This window comes from Buteo buteo, chromosome 23 (assembly GCF_964188355.1).
Source record: "Buteo buteo chromosome 23, bButBut1.hap1.1, whole genome shotgun sequence".
NCBI classification, from domain to species: Eukaryota; Metazoa; Chordata; class Aves; order Accipitriformes; family Accipitridae; genus Buteo; species Buteo buteo.
The window spans coordinates 12,240,103-12,252,832 of NC_134193.1; the positions used below are offsets into that span (position 1 = coordinate 12,240,103).

The 12,730-nt window shown below is 50.4% G+C and overlaps 1 protein-coding gene across 3 annotated transcripts in view; it reads right to left on the bottom strand.

Annotated features, from left to right (window-relative positions):
• The window catches only part of RGS3 (regulator of G protein signaling 3), a 95,785-nt gene that overhangs the window by 24,388 nt on the left and 58,667 nt on the right, over positions 1-12,730 (bottom strand). For all 3 annotated transcript variants that reach the window (XM_075055117.1, XM_075055113.1, XM_075055112.1), the window contains one exon: positions 2,293-2,415. In XM_075055117.1, the coding sequence (XP_074911218.1) occupies positions 2,293-2,415 (123 nt within the window). The remainder of the gene's footprint in view (positions 1-2,292; positions 2,416-12,730) is intronic.

Genomic DNA, 12,730 nt, shown 5'->3' on the forward strand with positions numbered 1-12,730 from the left:
GTAAGCAACAAGCAAAGCTAATGGATCGCTTCTCCCTTGCAAGAAGTGACTGATTTTCCCAGCTCCTGCCTCCTGCTGCACCAGCATCCCTGGAGACGTTTGCCCCAACAAACCAGCTGTGGTGCAGACTGGTCACAGAAGCCCCAACTGCAGCTCGCCCATGTCAGGCTTCTGCCCGCAGCCCTGTCCTGTGTGCAGCCACCCACCCTGGTCCAAGCTTGCACACCCACCAAGCATCCTCGCCTGTCCACTCGGGAGCTGCAGCCTGACACAGGGCTGTTCTTCCTTCCCCATGCTGTTCCTTCTTGCATTTCAGGATCAGGTTTGCTTTAAAATTGCATCCTGAGCAGTTTATACCTTGCTGGGATGGGAAATGGTGTTATGAACTTGATAAAGTGCCTGGTGGTTGCTCTCAAGCTCCTTTTCTCCCTCCTGACCTCATATCCCACCAGTGGGATTTCCATCAGCTTTCGCAAGCTGAGACAAAACCCCCTTGTCACAAACTTGGAGGGCCCACGCTGGCTCTCCACGGCAACCAAGGAGCACCCTCTTGGCTACTGAGGCACAGAAAAGCCTTAGAAAGCTTTGTGTTGTGTTCTAGAGTATTTTTTCACCTGTTCAGTAGCCAGGCTCTTTCCATAACATGGGCAGCAGACACTCTCCAGGGCTTTGCTCTGAGCCACAGGGCTTGTAAGTCTATCAGAGAGCCAAATTCCCACACCCTGCCCTGAATACAGAGTCTGGGGTGCAGAGGGCAAACAGCAATATCACCCAAAAACCAAAACGGTCCCACAGCACGCCGTGATGGACAGCTGCCAAGATCCCCCATTTTAGGATCTATTTGAGATGCTCAGATTTGAACATGTCCCTGCACAGCTTCATCCCGGAGGATCCCCCAGCCCATGGCTGGATCGCACCCAGCCGAGAGCAGTCATGCCAAGCCCCTGACAGCAGCCCCATCACATGCATCCCCCCCATGCCAAGCCACCTAGGACCCCCTGCACGGGCACTGTGTCATGCCAGCAAGACACATTGCAGGAAAACAAGAGACATGGCAGAGTCTGTCACCTCATTGAATTAGCTGCCCCAGGCTATTTGCATTTCTAGACGTTTGGTTGGTAACTAGGTTCTCAGGCTTTGTATGTTGTTGCTATTTTAGTATGTCTGAAACGTGCAGGAAAAGGAATCCAGAGGCTCTGTCTCCTGCGGAGATGTTTGTGCTGACCCAGTTTGGGACACTGCAAAGCAAAAGCCACATCGCTCTGCCTCCAGATTCGGGCAGTAGCGCAGCCACCTGCTCCTGCTTTTGCCTGCACGTATGCCTGCCTTTGAGCCATGCACCAAGGCTGTATACACACGTCGACATGCGGCAGGAGCTGCTCCACCACCACGCACCAGCCAAGGGGAGGTATCCAGGTGGGTTTACCCCCAAGATTCCCATCTGCCTCAAAGCTCTTTAAACTCTCAGTACAGTGTTCATCTTCTTCCAGAGCAATGGGTCACCCACCAACAGTCTGAACCCAATCCCCGGGGAACAAGATAACTCCAGCAGAGATTGCCACTATCCCAGACAACTCTGTGGTGGCAGCCCCAGCCCCAAAGCCAGGCAGATGGGTGGTGTTAACTACGTCCATGCGGGGCAGGCATGCCCTACAGTGCTTCAAACCCACTCCATGCACACATTTATCTTGCCAGTGCTGCTGAGACAATGTTCTCAGGCCAGGCTGAAGCTCTTCAGTGTGGGAAAAGTGCTGGTGCTGCCTTGCTAGGTATGAAAAACAGCACTCATCAAATGACCTTTCTGTGCTTTGAGGCCATCTGTGGGGTCCAGATCAAACACTTGAGCTCATCTGAGTGCACACAAGGGGCAAATCTCTGCACCAGTACTCCCATGACCTCGGCCTTTTAATCAGGACCCAGAGATCACGGCCTGAACCTCTCCCTCTGCATTCAGTCCTGCCCTAGAGCCGAGCTCTCGGGGAAGGCCATACACTGGGTTGCACGGCCTCAGCTGTCCAAATACAGATGCTGGGAGGCGTCAGAAGCAGCCTGCTTGCTGGAGTCTGCCTCGACTCAGGTCAGCAGATGCAAATGCAATAACTGCTTCCCCAAGCAGGGCAGGAAGCTGCAGACGCAGCAGTGCCTGAATACAAACTCACACCTCACCTGGCAAAAAAACAGCCTCCAGAGCAGCTTGCCCGGCAGGAGCGTCGCTGGAGCAAAGCCCGCGCCACAGGCAGAGCCCCGCAATGCTCTGAGTGGGGTTTTCAAGCTCCCGCATGGGTCTCTTACCTTGTTCTCCGTAGGAGCTGATGCCGGATGTTGCTGCTTGGTGATGTTCTCAGCCAGACACCAGCAGATCCTCTTCTTCTGCTCCTGGGAGTAAGCCTCCAAACTTAATAAGCACTCCGATTTCTGACGTAAAGGAAACACAGGCAGAGAGAAGGTCATTAGCTGTGTGTCGCAGGCCCTGGCTTTGTTTGCAAACTCCTTGCTTCCAACACACTGTATCAGATGAATGTAAGTATAATGGGAGAGCTCGCACCAGTGTCCTGTGCTCTGGGCACGAGAAAGCAAAATAGATGGGCTTCACAGTGACATCTCCTCCAGAGAGATGGTGAAAGGCTGCTGTGGTGCAGAGCAGCAGACCTCTACTTTAGTAAGTGGGAGCAGAGTGGTAAGGCACGGGCAGAGCACCAGCAATTCTGCACCCTGTGCCACCACAGTGGAAACGTGTCTATTAAGCTAATTTAGAGGGTGGAAATTGCTCTTTGCTGTATGCAAACATTAATGAGGTGCTGTAGCATGAACTGATGAAAAACAAGCGCCTTTGGGCTGGGTGGGGCTAGGAGGAAGGCAGACCTCAGGAGAAGCTCCAGACCTGCCTCGCCTGTTCTGCTCCTTACTTAAAGCACGGGTCGGGGGTTGTTTTGAGGATGATGCTCCACCTCTGGTCATGCACTGTCTGTGAGCAATGTGCAGTGAGGAAGGAATTAAGAGAAACAATAGGAATTCATCCCAGCTGAGCCCACCTCCCCTCGTGCCCTATCCCCTTCCCTGCACACATCCTTTTTGATACGGACCTATTCCTCTTGGACAGGTGTTCTTTGGGCCAAATCCCACTCATTTAAGAAACCTTCTGACCAAGTTCTCTCAGCAAGTGTGTCCCAGCCCTTAAACCGCTCATCTCTTGTGCTAAAAATTAAGCATTAGTAACATTTGCTGCCCACTGGGATTTTGCAGGTTTCGCTTTAAAAAGGGTTCAGAAATGCCCATGGCTGAATCATCTCCTTCTGTGGCCAGATACGAAAAGAAAAAAAAAAGCAGAACTTTAGGACAGAACTGCAAAGAAACAAAAAAGAGTCTTCCACTAAAGGGCATGAAAAAGGCCTGCCATTTCCCCCTAGGATTTCCTTCCAGCAGGGCAGGTCTCTGATAGTCTGTTTTTCCCAGAAAGGTCAGAGAGAACTAAGGAACTTGCAGCTTTGTGACTCCAGAGACACAACACAACCAAAAGGGGAAATGCTTTTTAGTCACACCATTTAAAACACTGTTTTCATTGGATGCCAATTCATTCACATTTAATCCAAAATCCCTACTAAAGCGGTAAATAAACCAACTTCCCACATCACCTCTAGAAAAAGAGATGTCTAGTTCAGTCCTTTGCCCCTCTAAGGCAACTAGATTTGATCTTTCTTATGTCTGGACATCACCACATCTATTCCTACAGCAGAAACAGGCTTAAATATTGAAAATGCATGCTCAGACTTACTGAGCACTATCAAAATGGAATAGAGGTTTGTGATTCAGGGACACAAGGTGGTGGGGTTCCCCCCTGCCCCCCAGATTCTGAGTTGCAGAGATGCTCTGAGCATTCCTCGGAGCATCACAGTGCTCTTCTCCATCCCAGATATCTCAGTTTCTCCCAGTCCCATGTCACCAGATCACCAAGCTGTACCACTGTGATATCCACTTGTCCCTAGGGAGGTACCTAATTGTTCCTACTCTCAGAGAAGCAGACAGGTACCAATCTGCCAGGCTGGAAATCCAGGCTGGCATTTCCTTGCCCCACACTTGGGGTCAGAAGTGAATGGCAGCAAGGACTCAGCAGAGCCTAAAAGACATCAGCACAGCTGCAAGGAGTCCAGTGCCCACACTGATGCGGTAACTAATGCACACTCCCATCCCTACCAAGCTTCTGCAATTCCCTCGGTGTGAGGCTTAAAGCAATTCCAAGAACGTCTCATATCCCCTTGCTCATGACAGATGCACAGCTCACCTACCCCTGCTCTGCAGCCCCTTGCTGATTCAATTACAATCTCCATCTCTTTGATTGAATTTAGTATAAAGCGGTGCTCAGTCCGTGCTGGCTGTTGAAAGCAAAGTGCCCCTCTCCCTTCCACTCAGCCTCAGCGAGCCGGAGAGACTCCCCAACCCCAGGTGCCTCGGAATATTAAAGCCAGGAGAGGAGATTTCCCTCTGGTCCAAAAGTCAGAAGATAAACTCAACCGCCCTGATGTGTGTCCTGGATATTGTGGGCAAGGCTGAGGGGGGACATGAACAGCCAAAATTGCATTTATCAAATCTGTACACATTTTACTATCATTTTTGTGCTACAGCAGTGAGATCTCAGCACTCTTTTCCTTCATAGTGATATTTAACCTCTTCAACACATATTTTCCAAGGGAAGAGTTCTGTTTCTCCCTCTTTCATCAACCTGCTCCCCCCAGTAATGTTCAATAGTGTTGGGGAAAGAGGCAGCCCAACTCTTAGGGCCTGAGCACCCCCCAGCTGCCTCTAAAGCACAGGCTCTTGCTTACAAAGTCCTTTGGGATCCTGCCAGATGGAGGGCAGACATGTGAAGGGCTGATAGTTATATGGGATAAAGCTCTACCGGTGGCACGTGTCCCTGGAGCTCAGCCCCTGCCAAGGGACCGGGCTGCCCAGCTCAGCACTCCTGCGCACTGGGGAGACTGGAGCAGGGCGGTCAGCTAACACCGGGACTGCACTGTGCCCTGTGCACACTGCCTAGCTCAGGGTTCGCTCTGGGAACTGGCCTCCCCGCTATTGTTTTCCTTCAGGGAGGCTGCCGCTTTGCCTGCCAATATTTACAAAGAGAAAACAGGGTTTAATCTCACAGTGCTGGGAAAGGAGGATGCAGATGGCGTGAAGGGGGCGTTTGCGACCAGATAAAGTGAACGACTGAAGTGGCTGCCAGTTGCTTTCTGACTGCCTTCACCCCAGCATTTTGAAAAACATGTTATTGCAGGTGTTGTGTGCCGACTGGCACAGGAGCCTCTGGGAGCCCACGGCTCTGGGGCAGCACCAGCATGAGACCCCACACCAGTGCTGCCCGTGGAAGAGCAGGAGGAAAACACAGGGCATGTGTCGCAGAGGAGGACCCAGACTAGCCAACACAAGCCCCACACAGGCCCTGTTACAGCCAGGCATTATGTGCAGGAAAAGGTTCCTTTTGCTCCATGGGAAAAGCTCACCCCTGTGGATGCTCTCCCAGGCTCAGACCCAGCCCCGCTGCATCCAGGAGCTTGGGGAGATGACAGGCGAGGGGTCTGGCCAAGCAGAGCTCCTAGTTACCCCAGCAGACACCAACCAAAGAGGGATTGTTGGTTCTGTAGCCCATAGATCAGCCAAGGACAGCCCAGAGAATGGCACCACATTGCAGAAGGGGCCCCCAGACCCTACACGCCAATACTCCATGCTGCAGCCATGCCCCTCTGTACAGGACCCGGCACAACAGCATCTGGTACACAAGTGTGGCTCTACATGACACTGCAAAGCTAAGATATAATAACGAGCCAGATTCAGCTTGACACCTCCAATGCCTTGAACTCCGTGACCAGCCTAGCCGGGGGGCTGTTCTGATCTCACCACTGCCTCCCCCAGCTGTGCTAGCAAACATGCTCCCGGGGGGGGTCAGGTCCGGCAGATGTTCCCCCCACAGATCAGGGGGATGCACTTCTGCTCCTTTCCCCAGGCTCCTCTCCTCTGCAGGGTTTATGGCAAAGTGGTTCAGGGACAGGGCTTGCAGCCCAGCTCAGCTTTGCCCAGCCCCTGGCCTCGAACGTTCAGAGCATTCGTCCAGAGCCAAACCCACCAGAGATCCCAGAGGGGAAGTACCTCGGAAACGGGCTCCAGACTACAATAGCTTTTAAATCGCAGAGCAAACCTTTCACCGGCGAAACAGCAAGCCCTGGGAATATCCTGTGCACAAAACACAGGCAACTGCTGGCTAGTTATTTCATGACCCACAGAGCTAGGTCTGATGAGAAAGTTCAGTTTGCTCCTGTGCTAAGCTGTGCTGGGGGGGGCATGGGGGACCATGTCTCTTCCTGTGGTTTTTGGACTGCTGGGCACACTGGTGGTGCCCAAAAAACAAACACTGGCAGTAACAGCAGGGGCCCTGTTGAAAGCTGGGATGACCAAAAGGTGACAGGATCTCACAGGTGCTTGAGCAGATGATGTCCATGGAACTGCCAGTTGCAGGGAACAGCAGTCTCTGCAGAGAAGTCTGGTTTGTTGCCGTGTGGCTTGTTTTCAGGCCAGGGAGGCTCTATAGGTGAAGGTGAACAATAGACATGCCCATCCTTCCTTGTGACACCAAGGGCTGGTTCTTAGGAAATGGGTTTTTGTTGTCCTACAGACACCCATGGATGAGTAGAGGCATCAAGATAGCAAAGTTGGACTTCATGGTGCAGAACCACCCGTGGCTCCAGCTCACCCCAGGCCAGTCGGACCCTGTTGCATTTCAATGCTGCTGCTAAGGAGGGCAAAGATGGAGGAGCAATGCCACAGGAGCACAGCCTGGAGGATGCTATGCCTCCAGGAGGAAAAGCCAGCCTGAAGAATCTTTTCCACCCACTTTGGAGCAGCCGGTGAGGACACAGGGCTTGGTCTGTTTTCACAGGGCAGCAGGTTGTCCTTAAGTGGCTCATCAGGTAACAGCCTTCACAGGAATCTCCAGCCCTGAGACTAGCCAGGCATGGAGCTCCCAGTGCAAACACCACTCTGGCAAACAGAGAGCAGGTCCACTGCCTTCCCATTCTGCAAACGCGCTTTCCTCTCAGGCAAGAGGGCTCAGAGCTGAGGGGCCCCAGTGACAGTAACACTAAGCTTACCTACCTGCTGCAAACACAGCCCCAGAGCTATCCATTCCTCTTCCCCCAGCAAAGCCCCAAAGAGAGCAAGTTCCAGCCTGCGCAGCCAGCCCCAGGGAATAGCAGTTTCCCTCCAAAATCACCCGCTGGTGCCTAGGCCTTTTTAAAATTTCTCCAGTACTGTAACCACATCATACCAGCTCTTCTTTTTTGCCAACATCTGGGAAATGTGACCACAGAATTAAAGCTGGGGAAAAAAATTAAGAACTCCTGCTCCAAAAAGCACATTTTGTGGTCATCTCAACACTCAGATTCGGGTTGAAGTGTGTAAAGATTCACAAAACCAGGGAAGCGGAGTGCCTCTGTTTATCTGTTTCTCCAACTGGGACACAAGCACTCCCTGCTCTGCCTGAAGAGACCTGAACTGGGAGTTGTCACTGCCCAGAAGCTGCCCTGTCCCCAGGCTATGGGTTATGCAAACCCGGGGCTTCTGCTACTGGTGTCATTCCACATCATCTAACCTGGGTAAATGCACACTGGCAGAGGAGATGGAGTCCAGGGGTCTATCTGCACAGAGGAGCAGCCTGGCCACCAGGTCCAGAGCCATCACTTTGGGTTTTCTGGCTCCAGGTATGCACCAGAAGACCACTGGATTGAACCAGATGAACGTTTCAGTTGCAGCTAAAATTTGGGGCATGTCATAGGGATACTGGGTAGGGCTGCATTTCAGGAACGTCTCAGCATTTGGGGTAGTCTGCACGTGGTTCACGTCACAACATCCTTCAGAAGCACTTTTCAAAATGTTGGCAGTCTCAGTCTAACGTTATCTCACTGCATCTATGGTTCAGGCTGGAGCTTGGACTTCTCGGCTTCACACAAAGAAATCCAGTGGCTGGGACCTGCCATCCTTTGGATGGAGGAAAATGGAATCCTCTATTCAGGAAAGAGTTAAGCTGTTGCTGTAGGCATGACACAGCAGAGGGATTCAGCGTGTGCAGACAGAGCATCCAGCTTTCACATGAACTGGGTGACTCAAGGCAATGCGTGCCTGTGCGCTGCAGTGCAGGACACAGCTCCGCTTGGTGAACCTCTCCAGCATCCCAGAAATAAGCCACAGCTTGCAAGACATGGAGGAAGCAAAGGAAATGTCAGAGAGCAGGAAAGGATTTTTTCATCTGGTAACATCTCCTGACCACCACCATCAGAGTGGCTGGAAGAGGAGTCTTCCCTTACGCTGAATAGGACTGGGAACGGGAAGAGGAAGGCAGAGGAATACACTTCATGTTCTCTCAATGTGCTTCAAATTCATGTAGCAAAACTGGCAAGAGCAGGCAGCAAGAACATCTAGATTTTCTCTACTTGAAGTCCTTAGGTATGACCAATCCCAACACTTCTAGCCTTATCTGCAGTGCCCACTCCACCACAGCCCAGAGAATCTTTCACCTTACTGCAGTACAACAAGCCCTCTGACAAATAACAGCCCACAAATCTGACAAACATCATCTCTTTTCTTATTACAAATTAGAGGTAATTGAGATACAGTTTCAACAGAGCAACATAGTCCACTTCACAGACAAATGCTCATCCCTTCTACCCTCTCCCATCCTGCACACAGCACTCAATGCTAGCTGACACTTGATTTTCTCTTACCAGGAATCTAAGCTCCAGCTATACTTCCACCCTGCAGTGCTCTGGCATCTGCTGGGTGATCATCACAGCACAAAATTCAGGATTTTGGGTTCTGGTGAGGCTGAGGGACTCCTAAATCGGTGCTCTTTTTTGTAAAGCATCTGTGGTTAAACCCCTCCTGTGGTGAGTTGTGTCGGGGGCTCACAGACCATACCCTTTGGCCAGTGCTGCTTTGGGGTCAGAGCTGGGCACACCTCTTGGCTCCATGTCTCATACACAGCCTTGAGGTTTTCTGAGCTCATGTCTCTAGACTAGTCTTTTTGTCATTGCATTTTGTGGGTTATTAGCATTTGAAAAGGAGGGATCAAGACACCTTGCGGACTGCTCAAGCCCTGCCTAGGAGCAGAGTAAACAGGATGGGGGAGAAACCACAACAGCAGAGCCCAACCCAGGGCACCAGATCCTCCTTAATGCTGGGAAAAAGGAAAAGGGGAACAACTTCCTTTGCTTTGGCCCCCTGCCAAAACCATCCCATTTCAGTTGGAAACAAATTCAATCCAAAATGCAAGTCTTCTCCCTATCACTCTGGGGTCAGAGAACAGAGGAATGGGAAAGTTGACTGAATCCCAAACTTTTGTCATTACTGATGCCGTCTTTCTGCTGCAGGAGCTCATGGCTGCTGATTATCCTTCCCCCAAGGAGCCTTTCTCAATAATTTCTGACCCTCACAGACCTGTGTGTAGAATTCTCTTTTCCCCACAGTCACATGAAAACACATCATCAGCTTTCCCCACCTTAACAACTAACTCCCACTGCTTTATCACTGAACTATCCTCCTTATCATCTCCTACTTCCCCAAATTTCAAGTCATATGCACACTTTATCAGGCATGATTTGCTGGTTTTTCATGTCAATGATGACTGTCTGCAATTAAGCAAAAGCCAGGCTTCCAAGGCCTCCCTGGCAGAGCAATGCTCACAGAAGATGATATTGAGGTTTCAGACCAGAGTTTTTAACTGTTTATTAAGCACCACAGCAATTTCCTGTCTTTCCAGGTTTTCAGGCCAAGTGTTGTGTCATATCAAGCCAAGTGCCTGTGAGGACGTCTGCTCTAGTTGTGCTCCATCTGTACTCTTTATCTCTCTTTCATTAATAATTACTTTTTAAGTTCTTTACTAAACAAATTCACCTTAGCTGTTCACTTGGTTGCGTAGGTTTGATGTCACCCCCGGCCAGCCCTTTTGCCCTTTTCCTTATCACCAAACCATCTGCCTAAGTGCCCTCTAGATCTGCCAGGACAGTGCCCAAAAAAGCTCCTTGCAAACTCTTTTGATAACATGTCCAAAACAGCTGACTTAAAAATTACCCAGGTGTATAATATCTGCCATGTCACAGCCTGTCCCTGAGCCTTAAGGTCCTCTGCACCATCAGTAAATTGCTTTTCCAGCATTCAGATTTGCTGTATGGAGACAGGAACCTCGGTTCTCCCTGCTCTTTCCTTGCAAGACAGAAATGGGTAATGCCACATCCCTAAGGGCATTAAATTAGTAATGCTCACTCCTGGAAGGAACAGAGAACACTTTGGGTAATTAACTCTCCTATGGAGCAAGCTGGGACATCTCCAGTGAAGACTATGGAGTTAAGTACATGACACAAGCTGCAATATTGCCCCTCACTACAGTTGTGGTCCAGTTTAAAGAGCACGTGTTCAAAGCATACCCTTGCCAGCAGCTGGGACACAGCTCAAGGATGCAAACAGTAACGGGGCCCAGAGGGGCCCCTATGGGTGCAAGGATGTGTCCATATAGAGCCAGGGCACGGGGTGGGGCGGGCAAGAGGGGGGACGGTGTCATTTCTCTGACACTTGTCTAGAGGATCTCCCATGCAGAGTTAGGATGCGCATCTCCAAGGCAAAACAAGATCAAGCATAGATTCACAGCATTAATTTGTTCAGGTCTATAAGCGTGCTTATGGCTGCAGGTCAACAAGTTGCTACTAGAAAGATTTTCTGTTGGAGCAGTTTCCCAAGACAAACTCCTGTGTCTGCAGATGAAAACTTCCAGAGAAAAAGATCAATTTTGCTAGTGCTTTTCAAATGAAAAATGTACCAAGCTATTTGATTTTAAGTCAATTTAGTTTGAATATGTTGGGTTTGAATCAAAAACTTCTAACAATGCAATAAAACCCTGATCTGCAGTTTCCTAACAGTAGGATATTTCTGGAGCAGGGAAGGGTGTGAATACAGCCCTGGACCACATTCACATCTCTGGACTGGCTCCCTGTGAGGCTACTGATTCCCACCACGCAGTAAATGTTTTCTTCTGACAGGTTTTACACATGTCATCACAGAAGGTGTATGTGCCCTGCAGGCAATAGTGTGCAGGGAGGGGGGAAACTGGGCCAAACTCCCACATTCCAAATTCTCTAGGGTGCAGAAACATGGGTCCACAGTGAATCAGCTCAAAGCTTTTGCAGGCAGGGTCTGTTCAACTGACTTTAAACTGTTCCATTTGGATTTAAAATACAGAAAAGAAACATATGCTAGACTAGGTTTGTATGCATTGGTAGTACTTTTTCACATAGCAGTTTGCAAACAGAAAAATTAGACAAGCTTCCAGGTATACACAGTATTCCTCAGATCAAAAGGTACCACCTTCACTTCCAAAATCCTGGCTTGCTTATGTGCTGGGACTATCTCAGCTATCCCATGATCACCACGAGGAACAAAAACACCAAGAACGGACAGCTCAGTGGAGAACCTTCCTCTATTTCTGCATTCTTTCCAACACCAACCTATATTTAGCCCTTCCCTTCCAGGAGGCCACATGCCCCACCAGGATGGGGGCCACGTGCACTCGGGACCTCCAAGTACTGCAATTCACACGCTGAAGAGCCTGTAAAATAAACACCGTTTCTGCTGTAATCTACACCAGCCTATAAAGATTACCATTTGCTATCTGACTGTAAATAGCCAGAATGCACAGGACTTAAACTCTGTGGAGTGATTTATTTACACATGGTTAGACAGGATAACTAGTAGTAGCTTTTTGATGACACTCCAGTTTCCCTGAAGGTTGGAATTTTCTTTCCTGTTTAAAATAAATTAAGCAACTCACAGACATTGAAACATACTTTTATTTTGGATCACACAGACCCGAATGCAAAAATGTGACCTTATGGGTCAGAACATAACTCACAAACCTTCCAGATGAGAAGGAGCAGGAGACGGCAGCTCGAGGCCTCGGCAAAGAGCTATGCCCGTGGCAAATGCAAAGTCAGCCCGGCCCTGTGGGCTCCTTTTCAACCCAGCAGCACTAAAGACAATACTGCTCATTGCAGATGATTTGCGGGTAAGAAACAGCAATATGAGAGCTTCCACCAACCTCCCAGGCCCCGTCATGGCAGCGCAACGGATGTATCTGCCCAGATCATGGTGACAGAAGAGGTCTGATAATGATGACCACCAAATCCCCCAGACCTGTCACCTCCACCCTAGAGAGGACCAGCCATCAGAGCTGAGCCAGCAAAAGGCTCCCAGCAGGGTAAAGTGCTGCTGGCAAGCTCAGGGATGGAGCACTTGCTGCAAAGAGCAGGACAGGAGCAGATCAAGAAGGGGAGAGACCCCTCAGGGTGACATGGGACAAAAAAGCCATGTCCACACAAGCATCCTTCCCTTATGCATCCTTATACAAAGCTTTCTCGCTGCCACAAGCAGTCGCTGGGGTGGGCAGCAGGACAGCTGCCCATCAGACAGTGCGTCCGCCAGCAGGACCCAGCCACAGGGCACTGCTGCACCACATTGATGGGACCCCAAGGGTGCCAGGAATGTGCCAGCACTAGCCCCCTGCCAGGGATGCCCTCCTGAGCTTCCCTCTACCCTGACTCCTGGCAGCCTGAGTGCAGCCTCAAAGCAGAGCCAGGCTCTCTCCATGAGAAGCCATGCTTGCAGAGGGAAACTGTCTTGTTCCCACAGTCGGGAGGGAGGC